The 27469-nt window shown below is 37.8% G+C and overlaps 1 protein-coding gene across 4 annotated transcripts in view; it reads right to left on the bottom strand.

The window, feature by feature from the left end:
• Nucleotides 1–27469, bottom strand: part of edc4.L (enhancer of mRNA decapping 4 L homeolog) — a 106965-nt gene that overhangs the window by 21161 nt on the left and 58335 nt on the right. For 3 of the 4 annotated variants that reach the window (XM_018256430.2, XM_018256432.2, NM_001086083.1), the window contains 10 exon segments: nucleotides 25462–25534; nucleotides 24202–24293; nucleotides 22183–22361; nucleotides 17083–17171; nucleotides 16188–16347; nucleotides 13994–14454; nucleotides 13501–13599; nucleotides 11762–11908; nucleotides 3516–3552; nucleotides 837–1017 (listed from right to left, as the gene is read on the bottom strand). In XM_018256430.2, the coding sequence (XP_018111919.1) occupies nucleotides 837–1017; nucleotides 3516–3552; nucleotides 11762–11908; nucleotides 13501–13599; nucleotides 13994–14454; nucleotides 16188–16347; nucleotides 17083–17171; nucleotides 22183–22361; nucleotides 24202–24293; nucleotides 25462–25534 (1518 nt within the window). 4 annotated transcript variants of the gene reach the window in all.

Raw genomic sequence — 27469 nt, 5'->3', positions numbered from 1 at the left:
CATGGTCTTTCTGCTCAGTCATGTTTTTGCTGTGGGGGACCAATGATTGTAAATTAACCATAAATTCAGTACACAAATAGGCCATGTAGGACTCGCATACAATAGTTTGGCCACAGTTTGGTACAAACATAATTTTGTACATTTTTCATATATATTTATAAGGCTGAATTTGTGTGCAAGCCATTAATTTACGCTACAGCATGAGGGAGACTAAGCACTGGCAATTTCTTTGTTATAAAATAAACATAACTTCTGATTTTTACAAGTCAAGACTTTCTGATTTTAAAAATCTCAAATGCCCTAAAATGATGGATTGTGGTTTGCTTAATATGGTACCCTGCAAAATGGCCTCAAACAGGTATAGGATCTGTTATCTGGGAACTCGTTGTAGAGAATGTTCTGAATTACAGGTAGGCCATCTTCCACAGACTCCATTTTAATCTAAGTATTACATTTTTTTAAATGTTCCTTTTTCTCTGTAATAGTGTAGTACTTGCACTTGATCCCATATAACACTTATTGCAAGCTAAACAAACCTACTGGGTTTAATTAATGTTTAAATAATTTTTTTAAGCAAACCTAATTTATGCAGATCCAAATTGTCGGAAGGATCCCTTCTATGGAAAATACCAGGTCCTAAGTATTCTGGATAATAGGTCCTATACATGTTTTAGATAGATTTTAAAAAACATAATAAGTACTATTACACCATAGAACATAATGGTGTTTGACTGGTCAAATCATTTTAACATTCTGATGAGTTGACAAAGGAAACTGGTTATTGCTCAGCTTTTTGTCTTTTATGGATAGCTTGTATTACGGTTTTAAAAGGATACGTTCCTGTTCTTGTTGAGTATCAATTACACGTTCAACATGCCCCATAATGGAGCTCTGGACTGCATCCATATGGTCTGTCAGTTTCTTCATGAGCTCCAGCTGATTCTGACGTAGATCACTCAGTTCTTTCTGTTGGCTGCGCAACATACATAGCAACTCTTCTTGTAACTCCAAATTCACCTTATTTTCAGTGTTGGACATAAGACAAAACATTAACTTTCATTAGTAAAAAGTCCGTTCCACAAATTAGTTATATTTAGTTTAAAAGGTTTTTACAGGATTCTCCTACTAAGCAAATCATAATCTGCAGCAAAGATTTTCAGTACTTGTTTTCCTATTTGCTCCACATTTTTTTAGATTTTTAAAGGATCTCTCTTAGGGATGCACCGAAACCACTATTTTGGATTCTGCCGAACCCCCGAATCCTGCAAGAAAGATTCGGCCGAATACCAAACCGAATCCTAATTTGCATATGCAAATTAGGGGTGGGAAGGGAAAAACTTTTTTTAACTTCCTTGTTTTTTAATAAAATATCAAGTGATTTCACTCTCCACCCTAATTTGCATATACAAATTAGGATTTGGTTCGGCCGGGCAGAAGGATTCGGCCGAATCCCAAACCGAATCCTGGATTCGGTGCATCCCTAATATTTCTTCAGTTGCCATTTATAGACTGGTTCAAAACATTATGTTTTATGGGAAAATTGTTATAAGTACTTGAAGGGGTTCTTCGCCTTTAGATTAACTTTTAGTATGATATAGAGAATGATCATCTGAGACAATTTGCAATTGGTTTTCATTTTTTATTATTTATAGTTTTTGAGTTTTTTAGCTTTTTATTCAGCAGCTCTCCAGTTTGCGATTTCAGCAATCTGGTTGCCAGGGTTCAAATTACCTTAGCAACCACACATTAATTTGAAGACTGGGATATGAATAGGAGAGGCCTGAATTGAAATCTGAATAAAAAAAAAAGTAGTAGCTTTACAGAGCATTTGTTTTAGGTGGGGTCAGTGATGCCCATTTGAAAAGCTGGAAAGAGTCAGAAAAAGAAGTCAAATAATTCAGAAACTATAAAATATAAAAAATGAAGGCCAATTGAAAAGTTGCTTAGAATGAGCCATTTTATAACATACTAAAAGTTAAATTAAAGGTGAACCACCCCTTTAAATGTCAGAAACAATGAAAATTCAGTGCAAAGCTACGAAGAATAAAGGTTTAAAGCATCATAGCTTCCTAGAGGAATACATCAGATAATACAACCTGGCTTATACAACCAAATTGAGTAATATTTTTGTTTTACACTTAAAATAATGTTTACTCTTTAAGCATTTAAAGAAGAGTGCATAATATTTAAGAAGTCACAGTAGAAGCCAAGTAGAGTGGAACTTTAACTTTAAAGGGATTCTGTCATGATTTTTATGGTGTAGTTTTTATTTCTAAATTACACTGTTTACACCGCAAATAATTGGCTCTACCATATAAAATCTCATTTCTGAACCAACAGGTATATATTTTTTTAGTTGTTATATTGGTTTGTAGGCAGCCATCTCCGGTCATTTTGCCTGGTCATGTGCTTTCAGAAAGTTCAAGTGCTGCACTATGGAACTGCTTTCTGACAGGCTATTGTTTCTCCAACTCAATGTAACAGAATGGGGTCGAAGTGGGACATGGGTTTTTACTATTAAAGGAGAAGGAAACCCCCTCGGCGCAAAAACCCTCCCCCCATCCCCCGAGTTGCCCCCCTCCATCCTCCCCCCTGGCCTACCTGTCCCCCTGGGCAAATGCCCCTAACTTGTTACTCACCCCTCTGCGCAGGTCCTGTCCACGGAGTTCACAGTCACCATCTTCTCCCACGCGCGTCTTCTTCCTGCTTTGACCGGCGTCTTCTGGCGCATGCGCAGTAGGAACAGTTACCGGTACGGATCTACTGTGCATGCGCCGAATGTCACGAAGTGAAATCGGAAAACTTTGTGACATTCGGCGCACGCGCAGTAGATCCGTACCGGTAACTGTTCCTACTGCGCATGCGCCAGATGACGCCGGTCAAAGCAGGAAGAAGACGCGCGTGGGAGAAGATGGTGACTGTGAACTCCGTGGACAGGACCTGCGCAGAGGGGTGAGTAACAAGTTAGGGGCATTTGCCCAGGGGGACAGGTAGGCCAGGGGGGAGGAGGGAGCAACACGGGGGAGGGGTTTTGCGCCGAGGGGGTTTTCCTTCTCCTTTAAGTGCTGTTCTTATATGTACCAGGGAGCTGTTATCCGGTTACTTTCCCATGGTTCTGATGACGGGCTGGGGGGGAGGAGAAGGGTGATATCAACCCAACTTGCAGCGCAGCAGTAAAGAGTCACTGAAGTATCAGAGCACAAGTCAAATGCCAAGGGGCACCTGGGAAACTGACAATATGTCTAGTCCGATGTCAGATTTCAAAATAAAATGTAAAAAAAAATCAGTTTGCTTTTTTGAAAAATGGATTTCAGAGGAGAAGTCTGCTGGAGCAGCACTATTAACTGCGGCATTTTTAAGAAAAAAAACATGTTTTCCCACGACAGTATCCCTCTAATGCTTTCTTAACCAGCAGTGTTACAATACATTCCTTCCCATTCCTTTCAAATAAATATATAAATAATTCCAATTAATAAGAAGTAAAAAGGAACATTATATGGTAAACCTGGACTCACCAGGTGGTCTGAAACTCGTGGAGATTTTGCCAGTTCCCTAGAATTACAAAAAATTAAAAATATAGTAAAGTTATTCACTTACTACATGGCACATATGGCTATAGTGTGTTGATCCATGCAAACTCAGGTGCAAATTGCAGTCAGCAATCTTAATAAGCCAGAACCCTGATTTTCTGATCTGCTGTAGGCAATGAGTTTTATAATTTTCATAACATTTGCGTATACATATCAAATAATTCTGTTATACATCTATTTCCTTGAGAAACCATTTTGTGATGTTCTGCATCCATATTCACATAACACCAGGCAGTAATAAACCCCCCCAAAAAAACACATACAAGCACAAAATATTAGTTCGAACTGTAATTGTAACATTTAAGAATATTCAAATAGCATATATAAGTAAAATCTATCTTCTCTTAAAAAGTTATACTTGTAATTTAAAAAAGGGTTACACAGAAGGAAATATTTATGCATAGAAGTGCAATTTTCAAGGGTTTAGATTCTCTTTAATAAAAGCTGCCACATCTGTATTAACTATTTAACAAGTAATAGTCAGTGATAGTAATAGTCATTAAATAGCTATTAAGTGGGATAACAAAAACTGTAAAGAGAAAATGTAATTAAGTATAAATATTTATAAGACAATTTCATTTAACCCTTTAAGTGCCAGCAGAATTTCACATTTTGGTTACGCGAAATGCCAGCCGTTTTTAAGCATTTTGTGCTCTCTCACTTTAGGGGCATTTTCTGAGGGGAAACCTATAGTTTACCTAGGAAAACTATACATTGTTTTTTTCGGTAGAAACTGAGCTTTCTAAATCTGCCTGAGTTTTGATGTATTTCCACCTGTGCAAAAAAATTTATAGTGCTAAATACCAAAAAAAAATGAAAAATTACCATTTTTCATCGTATATCAATTTATACCAGAAAAATATTTCATTTTACAGATGAAAATCCAACTGATTTGGAAAGCCTTATGTCTCTCGAACGTGCCAATACCAGATATGTATAGTTTTAGGGAGATTTAGGACTTCTGTACAGCAAAAACTCCCGGCAGTATATTACTGAATTTTGAAAGCACTAAGGCAGAAAACAGCATGCTTTAGATTCCAAGGCAAAAAATCCTGAAACCATAGGTTTACCCCAGAAAACCATACATTTTTGAAAAGTGCACATTCTGCCGATTACAAAATGGGTAACTATGTCTCTCTACTCCCAACTACCAAACATAAAAGCTTGTCTGAAGATAGCAGTTTTTCAAAATAAAATTCAAAATTCTGAAAAATCATTTCAAAGGTTTTATTTTGCTGCTCCGCATATCCCAAACTATATTAGGTACCAAGAAAAAGCAACTGAAATATGATTGCCAGGGGTCCACTGAACAGTTTGATATCCATTATGCATAGGTTTACCAAAGTATCTGGCATTTAGAGACACCAATATGAAGTTAGCACATCCAAATTGTTCAGGACTTTACTTCAGCTACTGAGAAATCAACACATTGACTGCATTTTTTGTGGGGTAAAAACACAGAAATATATGTTTACCCCCCAAACCCATATATTTTTGGAAAGTACACATTCTACAGAATCTAAAATGGGTACCCATGCCTTTCTGCTCCAAACTACTGAGTCGCAAGGCTTTCCCAAAATTGTCGGTTTTGGTGAAATATCTGAAAATTGCCTCAAAGCTTCAACTTCTCAACACCATATCACCCATGTATCGTTACGCACCAAGAAAAAATACCCTAAATATGATTGCCAGGGTTCCTCCAAACAGTTTGGTGGCCATTGTTCATAGGTTTACCAAAGTATCTGGCAGTTAGAGGCCTCAAAATGAAGTTAGCGCATACAAATAGTCCTGTGGGTAACTTCATCTAATGAGAAATCAACACATTGACTGCATTTTTGTGGGGTAAAAACACAGAAATATATGTTTACCCCCCAAACCCATATATTTTTGGAAAGTACACATTCTACTGAATCTAAAATGGGTACCCATGCCTTTCTGCTCCAAACTACTGAGTCGCAAGGCTTTCCCAAAATTGTCGGTTTTGGTGAAATATCTGAAAATTGCCTCAAACCTTCAACTTCCCAGCACCATATCACCCATGTATCATTACGTATCACAAAAAAGCACCCTAAATATGATTGCCAGGGGTCCTCCAAACAGTTTGGTGCCCACTGTGCATAGGTTTACCAAAGTATCTGGCATTTAGAGGCCCCAAAATGAAGTTAGCGCATACAAACAGTCCCGTGGGTAACTTCAGCTAATGAAAAATCAACACATTGACTGCCATTTTTGTGGGGTAAAAACACAGAAATATATGTTTACCCCCCAAAACCCATATATTTTTGGAAAGTACATATTCTACCGGATCTAAAATGGGTACCCATGCCTTTCTGCTCCAAACTACTGAGTCGCAAGGCTTTCCCACAATTGTCGGTTTTGGTGAAATATCTGAAAATTGCCTCAAAGCTTCAACTTCTCAGCACCATATCACCCATGTATCGTTACGCACCAAGAAAAAGCACCCTAAATATGATTGCCAAGGTTCCTCCAAACAGTTTGGTGGCCACTGTTCATAGGTTTACCAAAGTATCTGGCATTTAGAGGCCTCAAAATGAAGTTAGCGCATACAAATAGTCCTGTGGGTAACTTCATCTAATGAAAAATCAACACATTGACTGCATTTTTGTGGGGTAAAAACACAGAAATATATGTTTACCCCCCAAAACCCATATATTTTTGGAAAGTACACATTCTACAGAATCTAAAATGGGTACCCATGCCTTTCTGCTCCAAACTACTGAGTCGCAAGGCTTTCCCACAATTGTCGGTTTTGGTGAAATATCTGAAAATTGCCTCAAAGCTTCAACTTCTCAGCACCATATCACCCATGCATCGTTACACACCAAGAAAAAGCACCCTAAATATGATTGCCAGGGTTCCTCTGAACAGTTTGGCGGCCATTGTTCATAGGTTTACCAAAGTATTTGGCATTTAGAGGCCCCAAAATGAAGTTAGCACATACAAATTGTCCTGTGGGTAACTTCAGCTAATGAAAAATCAACACATTGACTGCATTTTTGTGGGGTAAAAACACAGAAATATATGTTTACCCCCCAAACCCATATATTTTTGGAAAGTACACATTCTACAGAATCTAAAATGGGTACCCATGCCTTTCTGCTCCAAACTACTGAGTCGCAAGGCTTTCCCACAATTGTCGGTTTTGGTGAAATATCTGAAAATTGCCTCAAAGCTTCAACTTCTCAGCACCATATCACCCATGTATCGTTACGCACCAAGAAAAAGCACCCTAAATATGATTGCCAGGGTTCCTCCGAACAGTTTGGTGGCCATTGTTCATAGGTGTACCAAAGTATCTGGCATTTAGAGGCCCCAAAATGAAGTTAGCGCATACAAATAGTCCTGTGGGTAACTTCAGCTAATGAAAGATCAACACATTGACTGCATTTTTGTGGGGTAAAAACACAGAAATATATGTTTACCCCCCAAACCCATACATTTTTGGAAAGTACACATTCTACTGAATCTAAAATGGGTACCCATGCCTTATTGCTCCAAACTACTGAGTCGCAAGGCTTTCCCAAATTTGACGGTTTTTGTGAAATATCTGAAAATTGTCTCAATGCTTCAACTTTCCAGCATCATATCGCCCATGTATCATTACGTATCACAAAAAAACACCCAAATTGTGATTGCCAGGGGTCCTCCAAACAGTTTGGTGCCTACTGTGCATAGGTTTACCAAAAGTATATGGCATTTAGAGGCCCCAAAATGAAGTTAGCACATACAAATTGTCCTGTGGGTAACTTCAGCTAATGAAAAATCAACACATTGACTGCATTTTTGTGGGGTAAAAACACAGAAATATATGTTTACCCCCCAAACCCATATATTTTTGGAAAGTACACATTATACAGAATCTAAAATGGGTACCCATGCCTTTCTGCCCCAAACTACTGAGTCGCAAGGCTTTGCCAATTTTGGCGGTTTTGGTGAAATATCTGAAAATTGCCTCAAAGCTTCAACTTTCCAGCATCGTATTGTCCATGTATCATTACCAGCATAAATCATCCTAAATATAAACATAGGGGTCTACTAAACAGTTTGATGCCCAATGTGCATAGATAAACCAAACTATGTGGCGCACAGAGACCCCCAAATGACAATATGTATAGACATTTTCACGGCTGACGCGCTGGCTGCTGCAATATAACCACCCGGTGTGTGTATTATGCGACATTAGACCACCTAACAGTACAGAGACCCCAGAAAACCATATATTTTCCGAAAGTACACATTCTGACGAATCCAATATGGGTAAATAAGTGTTTCTACTGCAAACTGCCAAACTGCAAAGCAATGCTGAACATAACGGTTTTTATCAAATTTCTGAAAATCGTCACAAAGCTTGAATTTTACCCCATTATATGCCCCACATTTCGTAACTTATCAGCATAAAACATCCTAAATATGAACGACAGGGGTCTACTAAACACTTTGATGCCCAATATGCATAGATATACCAAACTATGTGGCGCACAGAGACCCCCAAATGACAATAGTGTATATACATTTTCACGGCTGACGCGCGCTGGCTGCTGCAATATAAGCACCCGGTGTGTGTAATATGCGACATAAGACCCCCCTAACAGTACAGAGACCCCAGAAAACCATATATTTTCAGAAAGTACACATTCTGACGAATCCAATATGGGTAAATATGTGTTCCTACTGCAAACTGCCAAACTGCAAAGCAATGCTGAACGTAACGGTTTTTATCAAATTTCTGAAAATCGTCACAAAGCTTGAATTTTACCCCATTATATGCCCCACATTTCGTAACTTATCAGCATAAAACATCCTAAATATGAGCGCCAGGGGTCTACTGAACACTTTGATGCCCAATATGCATAGATATACCAAACTATGTGGCGCACAGAGACCCCCAAATGACAATATGTATAGACATTTTCACGGCTGACGCGCTGGCTGCTGCAATATAACCACCCGGTGTGTGTATTATGCGACATTAGACCACCTAACAGTACAGAGACCCCAGAAAACCATATATTTTCAGTAAGTACACATTCTGACGAATCCAATATGGGTAAATAAGTGTTTCTACTGCAAACTGCCAAACTGCAAAGCAATGCTGAACATAACGGTTTTTATCAAATTTCTGAAAATCGTCACAAAGCTTGAATTTTACCCCATTATATGCCCCACATTTCGTAACTTATCAGCATAAAACATCCTAAATATGAACGACAGGGGTCTACTAAACACTTTGATGCCCAATATGCATAGTTATACCAAACTATGTGGCGCACAGAGGCCCCCAAATGACAATAGTGTATATACATTTTCACGGCTAACACGCGCTGGCTGCTGCAATATAAGCACCCGGTGTGTGTAATATGCGACATAAGACCCCCCTAACAGTACAGAGACCCCAGAAAACCATATATTTTCAGAAAGTACACATTCTGACGAATCCAATATGGGTAAATATGTTTTCCTACTGCAAACTGCCAAACTGCAAAGCAATGCTGAACGTAACGGTTTTTATCAAATTTCTGAAAATCGTCACAAAGCTTGAATTTTACCCCATTATATGCCCCACATTTCGTAACTTATCAGCATAAAACATCCTAAATATGAACGACAGGGGTCTACTGAACACTTTGATGCCCAATATGCATAGATTTACCAAACTATGTGGTGTACAGAGGCGCCCAAATAACAGTAGTGTATATAAATTTTCATGGCTGACGCTCTGGCTGCTGCAATATAAGCACCCAGTATGTGTATTTGCACCATAAGACCCCCTAACAGTATGGAGACCCTAGAAAACCATATATTTTTTAGAAAGTACACATTCTGACGAATCTAAAACAGGTAATTACATCTTTCTACTGCAAACTACCAAACTGCAAAGCTATGCTGAACGTAGCGGTTTTTATCAAATTTCTGAAAATCGTCACAAAGCTTTATTTTACCCCATTATGTGCCCCACATTTCGTAACGTATCAGCATAAAACATCCTAAATATGAACGACAGGGGTCTACTGAACACTTTGATGCCCAATATGCATAGATTTACCAGACTATGTGGCGCACAGAGACCCACAAATGGATATATAGTAGATAAAATTTACATAGGCAAAACAAAATAACACAGAACAGTGTGAAATGCAAATAAATCACCAAAAACTAATAAAACCACAAAAATCAATGCTTTTTTTTTTTTTCACACTAGTGTAATCGGCCACCAGAATTACCGTTTGAATATTTTAGCTGGGCCAAATCGATTATACGGACAGAAACAAGTGAACAACACAAATGCAGAAATGAAAATGCAATAAAATGGCTAAAAATTCAATAAAATGGCAAAAAATGCACCAAAATACTCAAAATTGCAATATAACCACCAAAATAACATACAAAAGCTATTGCACAGTACGGTTAGCGAATACGCTATTCGGAACGGCAATAAAACTTTTTTTTTAGCCAAAAAAGAGATGATGCGATAAGAAAAAAAAAAAAAAAAAAAGCCACAAAGCCATATATGTACATATGCGTGTGCACAACGGGTAAATTGCATGTTATTTGCGCGTGTGCAAGTGTACATGGGTGCTGTGAGTGTGTGTGACCCCCCCAATCCCTAAAAATCGATGTGTGAGTGTGTGTAAGTGTGAATGTAAGTGTATATTACTGTAATAAGTGTGTGTTGGTGTGTTTTTGTGTGTGTAAATGTTACACTTACCTGGGGTAGATGCATCAGATCCATGAGAAAGGGCCCCACGCAGCAGATCTCCAAAGGTCATCAGGCATGGGGGGGCGGAGCTGGGCGGAAGTGCAGTGCAGGCAGCAGCAGGACGCATAGGAAACGCGTCCCTGCTGCTGCTTTGGGGCCCCTGGGCAATCGCGCCCCAGGAGCCACTCGATCCCCTGCTCTGCTCGTTGTCTAGGGGCAGGGGATCGTGAAGGAGCGGAGCGAGCGGCTCTAACAGCCGCTCCTCCGCTCGCAAACCCGGAAGTGCTGCAGAACGTAGAATCTGCGATCTGTGGCAGTTTGGTCCTTTGATCCACAGAACGTTGATTCTACGTTCTGTGGCACTTAAAGGGTTAAAGAGATCCATTTAGTTTTTTTTTTAATACTACCCTCCCCCACTAAACTGTATTGGATGCGTAATATTTCTTTTTTCACATATACGTTTCATGAAGTCAGCGGTTATAGTTTTTGAGTTTAATGGGCTTAGGTTTTGTATTTTCTCTACTGTAAATAACTCAACCGTGTTGTTTGTCAATAGTGAGTCATGATTTATGCATCGGTATACTGAAGTTTTTTTCTTCAAACACCCAGTCTACTACATTCTACACAACATGTTTAAAACTAGCTTGATACTGTATTATAGAAGCAGAGGAAATAGTTATAAAAGCATCTTATTGCACTAAATTTAGAAAACTTTTATGTTTAATTTAATTTATGTGTTGCACATACACTAGAAAATGTGCCTTTTCAAACCTGTTGGTGCAGTTAAATATGCTTCAGTAGTACCACTAACTTGGTTACACGTATCAATAAAAACAAGAAGGAAGAAGGGGAGAGTAAACTAGAAGTAGAAAAGACTAAAAGGGTAAAAACACTAAAGTAGAAAATTACAGGGAAGGGAAAAAATGAGCCAAAGTGAAAAATGAAAAGAAAATGTCAAAATAGAAAATGGCCAAATTTTGAAAGAGCCATAATTCTTTTAGACAGGTTTATAGATAAAATTAAACCTGGTACCCCTGCACTGTAAGGCAACAATGCTAGCCACTGAGCTACCATCCTCGCCATTATGAACCTTGGGGAGGAAAATGCCATTCATGCAGGCATCCAGTTCTTATTTGCTGTTTAATTATGACTATTAAACTAAAGGAAATGCAAACCTTGCTCACATTTAAAATTTACATTGCTTATTTTGCTAGTTTTCAAGATACTAGCAATGTTTACGCTGCTGATATAATTAATGCCATCTACTGGACGGTTCTGCTGAACAGCCTATCATTACATTTTAAAAGAGAAGGGAAAAGTCTTTTGACGTTGCTCAAAATTAAAGCAAAGAAAAAGACGAATTATGACTTCAAAAACAGTCTCCATTATCATTTGAGATCTATAGAGAATTGAATTGACAATTTCTTCACAAAATGAGCATGCCTTAACTAACATTTCATCTTTCTTTGACTTCCGACGTAGTTTTGGAGATGAACGTGGTGATAATTTGCTTTTCCAGTCCTTGATGAGGAGATGTTGACCCTTGCCTCCAAAGCTGCCAGAAATCGATGCCAAACTAGCAACTTCATCATCATGATCACTTAAGGACAAAAGAGATTGCAATGAGTTGTATAGCAACTTCAATTGGTCTTCATCATTTATTTTTTAAGTTTTTTCATTATTCTGACTCTTTCCAGCTTTCAAAAGGGGGTCACTGAAGCCATCTATAAGCAAACAATGTGAGGCTACAAATGTACTGTTATTGATAGTTTTCCATCACTCATCTCACTAGTCAGGCCTCTCTACTTATATTCCAGTCTCTTATGCAAATCAATGTATGGTAGCTAGGTTAATATGGACCCTAGCAACCAGACAATAACCCAACCACAAATTAGAAAGAAAAGAAAATCAGTTACAATTCATCTTAGAATATCAGCTCTACATCATACCAAACGTTAAATGAAAGGTGAATGACCCCTTCAATATTCAGTTACGCTAGAAATACTATATAGGATTTTTTGGGCCTCTAAAGATGCCAATCTTGATTTCATTTTTTTTTTTTTTTTTTTTAAATTGCCTTTTTTTCTGACTCTTTCCAGTTTTCAAATTGGGTCACTGACCCCATCTGAAAACAAATCCTGCGTAAAGCTACAAATGTACTGGTATTGCTACTTTTTATTCCTCATCTTTCTATGCAGGTCCTATCCTATTAATCCAGGTCCTATCCTAAATATTAATATCGTAAATTAAATTAATATCCTTTTAATTTGGCGCTAGCAACCAGATTGCTTAAATAGCAATATGAAGAGCTGTTGAATAAAAAGCTAACCAACTCAAAAGTCACAAATAATAAAAAAATGAAAACCAATTACAAATTGTTTCATCTTATCACTCTACATCATACTAAAAGTTAACTGAAAGGTGAACAAACCCTTTAAGCAGCTGAAGTCTGACAATGAGTTTCCATAATCAAAAAGAATTATGTACCTTCTGCTATTGGCAAATGTCCAATAGTTAGACATTGCCTGTGCTATGGCACAAATTTGATATTTTCACAATTTTAAATTATATTAAACATTTCTACAGGACTATATCGGATATCGAAGAAAATACCAGCAAAATACGGAATGAGTTGTAGTAGTGTGCAAAAAGAATTTATTAAGCCCACATCATACAAAATAAGAAAACGTTTTGGGCCTACAAGGCCCATTATCTGGAAGTATACTTTCTAATCACCAAACACTTTATGGTTTTGCATACTCAATTAATATGACTAAGTTGTTAATAACATTACTATTAAGATGGATGCAGATTGGCGGTAAGTGGAATATAAACAAGCACCTCAATATTAACATGTCTAACTACTGGGGACATAATGACGGAACTTCATAACAGAAGGCAAATATTATGAGTGGAGGCAAAGTGAGAACACTCAAAATTGCTTGTCAAACCATTGTTATTTGGAAACATAGACTGTAATGTTTTTCAAGTAACCATCACATGACAAGCAACTGCATCCATATATGAAGGCAATATGCCATAGAAATAAGTAAGGGGCAGTTTTTCAAAATGGGCAAAAAAATGCTCGAGTCCCTTAGTGTTTAGAAGCAGTCATTTGTTCACTACCACCTTCTATTTGTGAATATTATGCTCTGTTAAATGTTCAAAATGATGAACAATATTCCAACTTACCTCTGTTCAGCACTGGCATCTTGACTGTCATGCTGTTGGAGTAGGTGGTAGTTATGTCTGTGAAACGAGCTGTCTCCCCTGTCTTGACCATTTCTTGAACTGGTAATAAAGCAGAAATTAAACAAAAATTAACAGACCATGATTTGTTAAAGCTAGAGCTGCTTATAAACTGTGGAAATGTTCAAGAGAAAATGCCCAGATTATATTAATTTATGGGCTTCCTGGACTAAATATATAGGATGATCTTGGGTGTAACTTTCTCAGAGGAGAATTCTAGTTGCGTCCTTTACTTCCGAATCAGGAATTTTCTTATAGTAACTTCGGTACAGCACTAACCTTTGGTATTAAGCAAACTGATAAATATCCTGCTTTTCCTTTAAAATTATGAAACCAAATTATGTCAGATGACTACCCAGTTAGTTTTTAACCATCATTACAAATTGCATTTGAAAAGGTCTTTAAATTCATGGAGAAAAACCAAATTCTTTTTTACCTGTCTACCAAATTATTTCTCGTCTCTTTGGTAATGTCAGGTGCTGCAGGCCAAGGCTGTGGTAAACCTATATCCACATTATCTTCTTGAATTGTGCTCTCTAGCAAAGACGGAGCACTGATTCGCTCATTCTCCACTACTGAAGATCCAATAATTATTGGTCTGTGCCCATGATCTAAAGAAGAAAGATTATGTGGAGAAAGCAAATGCAATGCAGATGCAGCAGAGCTCATGCTGTCAGAATGGTGAGAGGATTCACATCCTTCAACAGACAATCCTGATGGCACAGAAGAAATATAACTACGCTGCAGTGTCTCAGAGGCTATCTCTGGAATATCCTGAGGCATGGCAGTGGATGCACTGGATATGACATCAGGAGAACGTTCACGTGTGGGAGAGGCCTGTGGCACAACCAAAGGGTCCAAATCTTGCAGTTCTAGAGGATGGTTGGAGGATGGCATCTAATTTAAATTAAAACAAACAAACAAACAAACAAACATGGTAGCATTATACGCAATTCCGTTCATTTTATATATATATATATATATATATATATATAGGGAAATATATATATATATATATATATATAGGGAAAGGTGGGTACAAGCTGCACACCTAAAAATACACAAAATACCTGGGTGCTCTGGTTAAAGAACAGAAAATGCACGTGGTACCGGCACTCTCAGGGTTTGCATGAAAAACTCAAACGTTCGATATATTGAAATAAGAGGAAAAGGTTTATTAAATCCGACGTTTCGGTTCCCCACAGGAACCTTTCTCAACCTTGAGAAAGGTTCCTGTGGGGAACCGAAACGTCGGATTTTATATATATATATATATATATATATATATATATATATATATATATATATATATATATATATATATATATTTATTTATTAGAAAAGAGAGCGGTTGCACTCTAGGGGCTTTATGAAAAAGTAAAAAGTATTTTATGTGGATCTGGTATATATATATATATATATATATACCACAGAGAGATATATAGTATATCCGCACTCCGAAATCAATCTTAATGAAGGCAGGGGTGCACGGTAAATCTTGTATACACCAATGTTTTATAGATCAGCACTCCCTTTGATGTAAAACAAATAATCTTTTATTGCATCATTATCCAACGTTTCGGTCCCTGTTAGGACCTTTTTCAAGGATCATCCTTGAAAAAGGTCCCAACAGGGACCGAAACGTTGGATAATGATGCAATAAAAGATTATTTGTTTTACATCAAAGGGAGTGCTGGTCTATAAAACATTGGTGTATATGTGTATATGTGTATATGTGTATATGTGTATATGTGTATATATGTATATATATGTATATATGTATATATGTATATATATATATATATATATATATATTCTAATTCAAGCACAGCACCCATATCGACTTGTGTTTTATCAAGAAAGGAAGAGCGCGTGCGGACTTAATTAGGCATGCCTTAGTTATTATGGCTTTCACCATGCTCAGTCCAGGATGTATTCATTAGGTACAGTAAGTATCCTATCCTTTGAGTGCTCAGGAAAACTGATTATTAATGGCATGAATATATGAATGTGTAAAATTTAATAAACTTAGATGTTGTGGGGTGTGTGAAGGACATTCATGTGAAACTGCCAGCATCCACGATTGTTACCTTTTACCTATCAAATGAATAATATTCCCTTTTTAAGTAGAAAAAACTTTTATTTGTATTGCACTTTTTTGTCTGCATTGGTTTTTGCCAACAAAAGTGTTACTACACAGCATGACTGGTGTATAAGGTAGTTTGTGAGTGATTCAATTAGCAAGTAAATTGTTGTTTTTACTCAATACAAACTATCAATACATAATATTCACAGCTTGCCCTGACCACTGGTCAGTTACACAGCGTTTATGTCAGCCACGTTCAGTTGTCTTTTGTTCACCTTTATCTTGCATTTATTAAGCATGAACTGTGTTTGATGCACTGTTGGTGGTTTATTACCATGTATATTATTTGATCTTCAATAAATGAAAAAAAAATTTTAACCTTCGACCTGGGTTGGTGCTCCGTGGATCAAAGACTTCTATTTATTAATAGATCACTTATTTTGCAAAATAACTATATTCTAGGTCTTCGAAAGGAGCTAAAATGTTTATACACAGAGAAACACATGTGGTTACCCTTGATCATAAAATGTACAATCATTTGTACCTGAGCAGCTGGTATAGAAACAATCGTCTCAGACATTCCAGGGATGACAACAGCTGGATTTCTTGAATTGGATAGAGGGTTTCCATCACGTGAAGGATTACTAAGAGTGGCGCTGGTGTCTAACTGCAACATTGTACTTAAAGTCATCTCTTCAGATGGCCTGTAATAATGTGTAATATTACAGTTATACCATCTATAGTAAATTAAAAGTATTATAAGAAAAAAAGTAGAAAAACATTTGCATTGTGTGCAAACCCATCTACAACAGGGTTGTTTTACGGGATACAGATGCTGATTTTCAAGAACAAAAATCATTTTGGCGCAAAATGCTTAATATGATTCTATGTCTTATTAGCCTAAAGGATAAGATACACTAGCTACACCACTGTAGCAAAGCAGAGCAGTCCCAACCCCAGTGAAGCTTACAATATAAGGCCCCTATCACACAATAAGGTCAGTTTTATTGGAAGCCAATCAACCTGCCTGTATGTTTGTTTTGCAGTGCGAAAGAAAGCCACAATACCCGGAGGAAACCTAAGCAAACGTGGAAGAACATCCTTGCAAACTTCTACTTGCAGACCTGGCTGGAAACAAAACCCAAGACCCTAGCACTGAAAGGCAGCAGTGCTATCCACTGCACCACATTTTCTTAACATTACATGTCCCAGAAAAGAAAGCATAAAGGAAATAAAGAAATATATTGACCAGGCTAATTCTGCTCAAGAGGATCAAACCCTTAAATACTGCCCCATTCCATATTGCAATTCTGCAACATACATATTTAATTCTATAGCCTAAATATTTGTGTGTATGTTCATTTACTATAATAAAAAAAAATTCCTGCACCCATGGCAAAATGCAGAACATGGCGTGAATTACATAATAAGTAATTTACCTGGCCAGGACTGTATCACTGTTGGATGTACTGCTAATAGGAGTAACCGTTGTAAGTGTGCTTATGATGCTGCCAGGAGAGGTAATGCCCTTTATCAAAGAGAGTCAAATGTTAAACACCACCAATATAAACATGAAATAACAAATACAATATATTTTAGTGCATTTTGTAAAACAATGTTGTACAATAACTAGCTAATTTAAAATTGATTGCAGACTTACATAGGAGATGATCTCTTAAACAGTAATCATAGCAGACCTGATCTGTGAAACCATTATTTTGAATCTTAAGCAGTTCTACACATTACCATACTGTTTTATTAAAGCAGAACTACAACCCCAATAACTTATTTCACATCTTATTCAACTGTGTTTGTTGATAAAAACTATTTACTTACATTATATATTATTTAAATATTGTTCATATCCTTCATTCTTTGGAAATACTCAATCACACTAAGCAGGCAGTTGTCATTTTGTGGAAACCGTTTTGAAGTCAAGCTTTCAAAATCTTGTGTGAGCCAGAAATGCAAACATCATGCCAATGCTATGCCATTACAGACAGTGAGAAGTGGAAAGTGCAAGTGATTTCTATTCCAGAGGCAAAGAGGCGGGGCAGACAATATATGATTGACAGCTGAGACATATGTTTATAACGAGTATGGAGATGTTTTAATTAAAAAAAAAAAGAATGTAGGTTTCATGTAGGGATGCACTGAATCCAGGATTCGGCCTTTTCCAGATGGATTCGGCCGAATCCTTGTGCCTGGCCGAACCGAATACAAACCCTAATTTGCATATGCATATTTTTCCACTTTTTCCTTTCCTGCCCCTATATTACATATGCAAATTAGGATTTGGTTCGGTATTCGGCCGTATCCCAAATAGGGGATTCGGTGCATCCCTAGTTTCATGTTTTACTTTACAGGCACTTTTATTATATAGCCATTTATGTCTGCATGAAAATAAGTAAAGAAATACATTAATAGTGAGGAAAGATTTTTTTTTTACCCTTCTGAAACATTAAATTGCCTTAATGCCTTTCCCACAAATCAGTTTGAAGTTAGATACTATTTATTTGGAAAAAAATGTTGCTTGTGGCTTATTCAATCATGCTTTGATGCCTAGGTAAACATTGTTACTATGAATTTAATAGCTGAACAGAGGCATAATAGAGGAGGGCACATAAATTCTTACACAGTCGGCAATTACAGTTTTCAAGGAGCCATGTTTAAACAATCCATTTATCGTTTTTTGCTTGGAGTTTATTTGGTAAGACTTGATTATAGCTTACACATCTGGGAAGGCACCATTTATGCTGAACCATAGAGGTTTTGGAGCAAAATATGTTGCCATTCAGACCAGGGAAGGCCTTGGTTAGCAAGACAAAAACTACATTCTGCAGGTGTTACATCAGCATGGCTCTGTAGTAAGAGCGTCCGGGTGCTATAATGGTCTGATTGCAGTCCAACCCTGTCACCCATTGGTAACATTTGGCATATTATGAAATGAAAACTACTACAAAGGAAACTGTTGAGCAGCTGAAATCCTATCAAGGCAAGATTGTGCGAACATTTCACTTTCAAAATACATCAACTATTCTTTGCAGTTCCCAAATGTTAATAGTTGTTAAAAGAATAGGCGATGCACAGTGGGAAACATGTTCCTGTCCCAAATTTTTGAAACCTGTTGATGGCACGAAATTCAAAATAAGCATATATTTTTCAGAAAACAATAAAATGTCTCAGTTTTAACATTCAATATATTGTCTTTGTGCTATTTGCAATTTAATATAGGGGTTAAATGATTTGCAAATCATTGCATTCTGTTTTGCGTGCCAACTCTTGGAAACGGGGTTGTGCTACATGTCTAAATACTATACAGAATTTAAAGGAAACTGAGCTATTTTAAGAACATATCTATTTTAGAAACACAGCTGGAAAAAGCCACTCTAATTAAACAACAACACATCATACATGCTGCAACACCCAGGATACGGTAAATGCTCTATTAAGCATTTATGCAATTTCAGGGTTTTTTTGAGTTTTTTTCCCTATAAAGTCCCTATAAATAGGCCAGGAGTTGGCCTAGAGGTGATTGGAGGAGACGTGATTAGCATTTGATGTTGGATCTAATTCTAAGGACCCTGGTTTATTTCCTTGTAGCAACTTCTTGTGACCCTGGACAAGTCACTAAATTCCCTGGTGTCCCCTGACTTAGTGCCTCCAAGTCACTAAATTCCCTGGTGTCCCCTAAACTTTGCTGCCTTGCCTGCTGTAAAAAGTGCTTTTTCTCAGTAGAAAAAACTTCCCATTTATTTTACTTGGCAAGGCTTGAGTTATAGTCCATTTGACACTGAGGTAGCGGTCCTGCCAACTAAGCAAAATTTAGATTCAACTTTGAAAAACTCATTTAAGATAGACTATTGCCAATCCCCAATCACTCCCAAACAAAACACAATCTGTCACAAACTCCATCCATTTCCCAATAAGCCATGTGCCATTTGGGTCTATGAATATGGACCTTAAAGTCTACTCAGGCTCCAATGTACACAGACCCCTGACAGGACCCCCACCCATACCTCCCCTGATGGCAACCTGGAAAACCCATATTTTTGTTCAGTGTACGCATGCATGGATGTTAGTAAAGCCCAAATGCATGCAGATTTATACTATAAAATAAAAATAACTCAAGGCTGCAACCCTTATTTGCTATCACCCTTAATATAGAACTCTGTAAATACCTCTATATTAGTATTGTTTATATAGAGTGGGGGCTCCAAGAAGAAATACTTAACCTATCCCAACACTATACTTCTAATAATCAGAGCCACACCTCAGGCTAATATATAAAAATACGCTTTATTATTCACACTTAAAGCCATTAATTAGGCAAAAAAATTAAATAATTGAAAACACATGCAACACAATATTCCCCACCAGACCAAGATAAACAATGGTCACCCTTTTAAAGCATATTATTGATAACCAGTAGTGAAGTTGTAGTGAAACAATTAAGCCCAAACAAGTTCAACCTTTTAAAGGAGAAGTAAAGTCGTTTAAAGTAGAAGGAAAGTTGTTTACCACTTGGGGGTGCCAAATGTTAAGCACCCCCAAGTGAATATATTTACTTACCTGAAACCCTGGGCCGGGTTATTCCAGCAAGCACCATGGATCGCTCCTCTTCCGGCTTCTTCTTTCGTCGCGCAGCTGCAAATGCTCATTAGAGTGAAAAGCCGAACTTGACTAAAAAGTCAGCTTTTTCATTGTACTGCGCATGCGTCTGCTCCGGAAGAGGAGTGCTCCGTGGTGCTCGCTGGAATAACCCCGGGTCGGTGCAGTTTTCTGCTGATAGGAGCACCGGCCTGGGGTTTCAGGTAATTAAATACATTCACTTGTGGGTGCCTAACATTTGGCACCACCAAGTGGTAAACAACTTTCCTTCTACTTTAACGCAATGGTCCCCAACCAGTGGCTTGCAAACATGTTGCTCCCAGTGACCTAAAAGCAGATGTTTATTTTTGAATTCCTGGTTTGGAGTTGAGTTTTGGTTCCTGAAAAAACAGGTGTACTGCCAAAAAAGAGCCTCCTGTGGGCTGCAAGTACACATAGGGTTTACTAAATAGCCAGTCACAGCCCTTATTTAGCATCTCCAATGACTTTTTCATGCTTGTGTTGCTCTCCAACGTCTTTAACATTTGAGTGTGGCTCATGGGTAAAATAGATTGGAAACCCCTGCCTTAAAATATGGATTTAGTTAAATCAGGATCATTGAAAGGAAACCACCGTTCTTGCAATCCCTAATTTGCCATCAGTCATGGTGGCATGCATATTAAAGGCCAATTTAGCAAGAAATGCGTGTTGGGCTTTAATGTGCATCCCACCTATGGGAAATCTGCACAACCTGTAAGTGACAAATCTCCCAAAAATAAATTGGTCCCCATTGGAATCTCTACCGCTAACATATATGAATCATGTAACCACTAAAATTTGCATCCTCCTGCAATTTTCTGTGGTAATATGATGCACATTTGTCTTTGGAAGATTTGTCGCCCATCGGAAATCTGTGCTACCCATTTGTCGTAACCCTTAAAGGAACAGTTCAGTGTGAAAATAAAAACTGGGTAAATAGATAGGCTGTGCAAAATAAAAAAATGTATCTAATATAGTTAGTTAGCCAAAAATGTAATATATAAAGGCTGGAGTGAACAGATGTCTAATAAAACAGCCAGAATCCAACTTCCTGCTTTTCAGCTCTATAACTCTGAGCTAGTCAGCGACTTGAAGGGGGGGCCACTTGGTACATTTCTATTCAGTGAGTTTGCAATTGATCCTCAGCATTGAGTTCAGATTCAAAAGCAACAGATATGACCCATGTGGCCCCCCTTCAAGTCTCTGATTGGTTATTGCCTGGTAGCCAGGGTAACCAGTCAGTGTAAACCAAGAGAGCTGAAAAGCAGGAAGTAATGTTCTGACTGAAATGTTCTACATCAAATCACTCCAGCCTTTATACATTACATTTTTGGCTAACTAACTATATTAGAAACATTTTTTTTATTTTGCACAGCCTATCTATTTACCCAGTTTTTATTTTTACACTGAACAATTCCTTTAAGGGTGATTGCAGACCAGGATATTTGTTGCATGCAATAGTGCTGATTGAGCATGAAAATACTATCCCCTTGACTAAGCCAGATTGCAGAGAGTAATGTGCTTTACAGTCTGCAATCCAAATATGTTCAAACATTAAATAAAGGCAGTACGAATCTGATCCCAAATACATATATATATACATATATACAGGAAGAGGCAGTGAGGATTTTAGCCCAAGAACCCCTTAAACTTCCAAAAAGTAGGTCACCTCTAGACTGGAGAAGGTTTCCAAGTTGTATAGATGAAAATAAACTTGTTTGCATTGCTAAAGATAACCCCATTCTCCACCTAGTGATAGATATGAGAATAATACCCAAGCAGGAGAAAGTCAAGCCATATTTTATGATTTGCAAGAGACGTGCATTGAACAGAAGATACAATGGGTTATCTGAAAGCAGGTGCATTGTTCAGTGCTGGGTCTTTCAGGCACAGCAAGTTCTTAAAGTTACCTGCTGCAGTGATGCACTTGGACTCATGAATGCATCTGGTGTCATCAGTTTGGGCACAGAGTCAGTAGGGAGGAGTAGGAAGTCGGTAGAGATCCTGCACAAGTCTGACTGGGAGCCATGCATAGATCCCTGCATGGAGGGCATTCTCTCCATATTGATGCCCTGGATATCAGGAAGGGCTAAAAACATAAATGTAAAAAACAAACTGAAAATAAACCAAAGAATGTGTAATTGACAAAAATACAGGTATGGGACCCATTATACAGAAACCTGTTTTCTAGAAAGTATGAATTATGGGAAGGCTGTCTCCCATAGACTCCATTTTATCCAAATTGTTAAAAATTATTTCCTTTTTCTCTATATTAATAAATCAGTACCTTGTACTTGATCCCAACTAAGATACAATTAATCCTCATTGGAAGCAAAACCAGCCTATTGGGTTATTATTTAATATTTAGATATTTTCTCGTAGACACGTTATGAAGATCCAAGACACGTTATGAAGATCCAAATTACAGAAAGATCCATTATCCACAAAACCCCATGTGTCAAGCATTCTGGATAACCGATGCCATAACTGTACATAGTTTCTAGGGTTGCATAACACAAGACAATGAGGACAGTGAGCTTTCTTTGCAGAAGCTTGATTAAGAAATTTTATAGCAACTATTTTTGTACAGTCCCTACACAACACATACTTTGTTAAAGCTATCCATATTGGATATTTGGGGTGTCTGTATGTAAGAAATCGTGGAAGATAAATGTGGCCATATGTTTAGGTATGTTTAGTTAATAAAACAGAGGAACAGCACAGAGAGCATATGAAATGATTTCAGACAATAGACAGTGATTCCCCCAGCCTGTCTCTGCATCATAACAGTAAGATTGCAGAATACCAGATCCAGCAAGCCTAAAGGTTGTATAGTTAGCGAGACCATCTAGAAATCACTATTATGATATAAGAATTTTGGGGGTATTACAAGGACATTATATATCCACAAAAATAGTAACTGGAGTGTGCCAGTAATAGTAACAGTAACTGGAGTGTGCCATTTGTTACTATTTTTGTGGATATGTGATGAAAGCTCTTTAAGTGCAGCAGAGCTAACATTTGAGCACCTCTTTATCTTGATCTACACATAAGAAGGATAAAAGTTTAGCGGAAGAAAAAATTGACATTTTGTACCAAGGACATTATAGAACATGTAAAGACGCAGAAATGTATATTTTTAAAGGAAAACTTTCCATGACCAATGTACATATCTATAAAAATATATCACATAAAACATCTTAAACTTAAAATACTATTTACAAAAATAAAATACATATTTAGATTCAGATGTGTAGCTCTTCGTTGTCAGATTGATATACAGTATTACATTTTACAGATTGAAACTGTACAAGATGGTTCTCAGAAACCCCAAGGCCCTGGGGTTATCTTGTAAGTTCTTTCAAGTTCATTTCAAGTTAAAGGAAAACTATACCCCCCAAAACAATGTAGGTCTCTATAAAAAGATATTGCATAAAACAGCTCATGTGTAAAACCCTGCTTCATGTAAATAAACCATTTTCATGATAATATACTTTTTTAGTAGTATTTGCCATTGGGTAATCCTAAATATAAAACTGGCATTTTAAAAAATAAGGGCCACCCCCTGGGATCGTAGGATTCATGGTGCACACAAACAAACCATATATGTTAGGTCACATAAAGACAGAGTTCTGTCTTTTGCTTCCACACTTCTTCCTGTTACAGTTAGAGCTGGAGTGTTTCTGGTCAGGTGATCTTTGAGGCAGCAACGAGACCATCACAAAATGGTGGTTCAAAGCAAGAGATCTAAAATTGAGATTCTATAATATGCCACTTAATAGAATATCTGTTGTTTAAATATTCATTTTAGGGGTAAAGTTCTCCTTTAAGCAGTGCAATTTTAGATACATTTTTGATATATCAGTTACTTTATTCCTGGTAATTTCTACCACAGTATGTCAAATCTGTCACAGCATGGAAACACTTACCAAAATTTTCCTGTTGTGGTTGAGCTGTTCCAAGTATGGCAGGTTCTGCATTCTGATGGGGCTGAAACCAGATCTGTACATCTTGCAGTGCTCTGGAAGATAAGAGGGCATCTAAGATCAGGGAAAATGTAACTGACACCACACAGTAGCAGCTGACTGGGTCTGGCTCATACATTTTTTGAATCTTGTTTCCATCAGTCTGGGAACTCAAAATTATAGCAAGCAGGCAGGAGTCATTTTGTGGACACTGTCATCTCAAAATCTTGTTTGTGCACCAGAATGGGGGACCTGATTCCCATCCCCATGCACTGGCTACACAATTAAATGGTTAAGAGAACCGGGGAATGTGGGTACAGCAGTGAAATCTAAGGGTAAGGCCATACGAGGAGATTCGGGGAGATATTGTCGCTTGGCGACTTATTGCCACGTCTTTTGCGCGACTATCTCCCCGAACTGCCTCATCGTCTTTTCCCCATAGGCTACAGTGCAAAATCGACTGCGCTAATGCACACGCGACGATGCGTTTTCAATAGTCGCCCAAAGTTGCCTCAACTCCTCGTCTGGCCTTACCCTAAGAAGAGCAGAATGGAAAATGAAAGCAATTGCTTGCCCTGCCGCTTTGCCTAAGGCATAGAGGAGGGGCAGCTATGAATGCTTTAATAAAAAAAAAAAAATTTGGATTTCATGTTTAATTTGAAAAGGACTTTTACTATACAGCTTTTTATCTCTGGGTTACAGGTCCACTTTAAGGGTAATTAAAAAATTTCACTCCACACGTTATTGCCCGAGTGTTTTCTTGCTTAGTTTGTGGAACAAAAATGTCTTAATTCCCCCCATTCATAGCACAAGTGTTTTGGAGTGTTTTAATATAATAAGCTAACACACTAGCTGTACAACTCATCAAGCAGTGAAATCAGAAATGCATAGAAGAAAAAGGGATATGGCATGCGATGGGAGAGGGAGCAGACAGGGTGCTTGTGCCTAGGGCAGAGATGTGTACAAATTCAGTGCAGATTCCAGCCCTGTCAAAGAAAGATACAAATATTTTTTTCCAAACTTTTACCTATATAGTTGAACATTTCTTCATTGTACACATTTTTGCGCAATGTGAAATGACACGGCAGGTATCAAGTATATTCCTCCATAAATAACAATGATGTGATAAGAGATAAAGTCGTATTTGCTAACCCAGATTTCCTGAGGGTAAAGCTAAAACTTGGCCTTAACTACGGAGAGTCAATAATAATAATTGGTACTTACTTTGTATGTACACAAAACAGTTTTATAAGCACACCAGCTGCAGCCTCAACTGATTCACACTCCAGGATCTCTTCTGCACAAAAAGAAATTTTACATTGTAGTAAATATTAAAGCTTTTCAAACAGAGTAACTGATCAGAGTAACTGAGAGCAAAACAAATTGCTGTTGCCCAAACTGGAAACAGAAATATAATATAAATCATATATTGAAGTTTAGCTTTTGATTTAAAAAAAAAAAAAAAGGAGGCACAAATGGAATGGCGTTCTAGCAGGACGAGTTACCGTTTTGGTGGCATATTTTTAGACCACACAATGTCAGACTTCTTACAGAGGTCAGATCCCTCTTTGTGCAGTGTGTCCTATTTTCAATATCAATATTGCCTTACTGTATCTCTCGCTCTCTACAGTGGCAAAACAAGATCATGGACCTTACGTCTGTCCTTGATTCTAGAGTCAGCAGAACTGGATTGTCTTTTTCTTCTAAATGTAGCCCTTCTCACGTTCTCACCTATCATCTCCTTTGAAAGAACTTTTTTGTGTCTCCGCTAAAGACGCTAAGAGCTTTCTGAAGTTTGTCAGGACTTTTTTGATGTCTTCAATAAAAATGGAGCAGACACTTTACCTCTTCGACATGTCTACAATTGTCTCATTGATCTTCTTCCTGGTCCTCATGAAATACCTTGATGAACTTAGCCAAGGGTTTTATTCACCCTTCTATCTCCCCTGCTGCTGTGGGAATCTTTTTTGTTGAAAAGACAGATCATACCCTGAGACCTTGTATTGACTGGAGCACAGAATCCATATGTAGAGTGCTTGTTTATGTAATCAGAAACTTTATGTAAAAGTTGAGAAATGTGAGTTTAAAAAGTCCTCTGTGTCATTTTTAGGGTTTATTGCCTCTCCAGAATGCATCAATATGCACCAAGCAAATGTCTGCTCTTCTTGATTGTTCTTGATTTCTTCTAAAAAAAGAAGTCCAGCGTTTTATTGGATTCACTAATTTTAAAGATGTTTCCTTCACCTCCAGTCCTAGATGATGGTTAAGCAGTGGATGGGATTTTTGATTGCAGAATCGGGGGCAAGCAACATTAATATCTAGTTATTTGAAAGGCTATAGCCATGAAGATAATACTTGGAAGCCCGCATCTAATATCCATGCTCCTAAACGCCTACAAAAAGGAGGGGGATCCCAATGAAAGGCCGAGGTTCAATCAAGCAGGCATATGCATCCCATCTGAGGCATTTCCCTCTGTGGAGCTCCTCACAACATTTTGCATGGCCATGCACATACTTTGCCCCAATTTTCAAAACTTAAAAAAGTGAACAAATCTTGTAAGCAGCAATGAAGACTATATGGGAGTGGTTTGACCATGGCTAAAAATTATCATTAACATTAAAAATGGCAATATTGGAGCTCCCTATAGATTTTCTATGGTCCCTGTTGGTGTTTCAAGTACTGCATGCTGCTGGCTCCCCTGCACAACCAGAGAATTCAGACAGAAGGAAGGAATAGATTGGAGGGGTGAGCAGGGTTTGGGGAAAATTTCTTTATATCTAGCCCTAAACACATATTTTTTGGCATATTGCTTCTATATATAAAAGTGTACAATGCACTGGCCCTTTTTTTTTTTTTTACACAATATGTCTCCTTTAAAATAACTAAACCCCCTTTAGCCAAAAGTCCCCACTGGCCACCCTCCCTGCCCACCCCCTGCACAGTCTTACACCTGAATTGTGCCCCTCTAGAAATATTGACCACATATGCAGAGTCAGTGCAGTTGGGCTCACAGGTGCCATCTTCGGCGATTCGGTATTCTTCAGAATTTGAGTGCCATATTGGCGCATGCACAGTTGGAGCAATCTTCCGGTTTGTGACAACTGTGCATGTGCCGAAAATTAACGGAAATTAGCTGACGCGACCAGACGAATACTGAAGCCGCGAAAGATGGTGCCCGCAAGCTCTGCTGAGCTGACTCTGCATGTGCAGTCAATATTTCTAGAGGGGTCAC

Source organism: Xenopus laevis, chromosome 4L (assembly GCF_017654675.1).
Source record: "Xenopus laevis strain J_2021 chromosome 4L, Xenopus_laevis_v10.1, whole genome shotgun sequence".
NCBI lineage: Eukaryota > Metazoa > Chordata > Amphibia > Anura > Pipidae > Xenopus > Xenopus laevis.
Note: the sequence above shows the minus strand (reverse complement) of the source record. Positions and strands in the feature narration are given on the sequence as shown.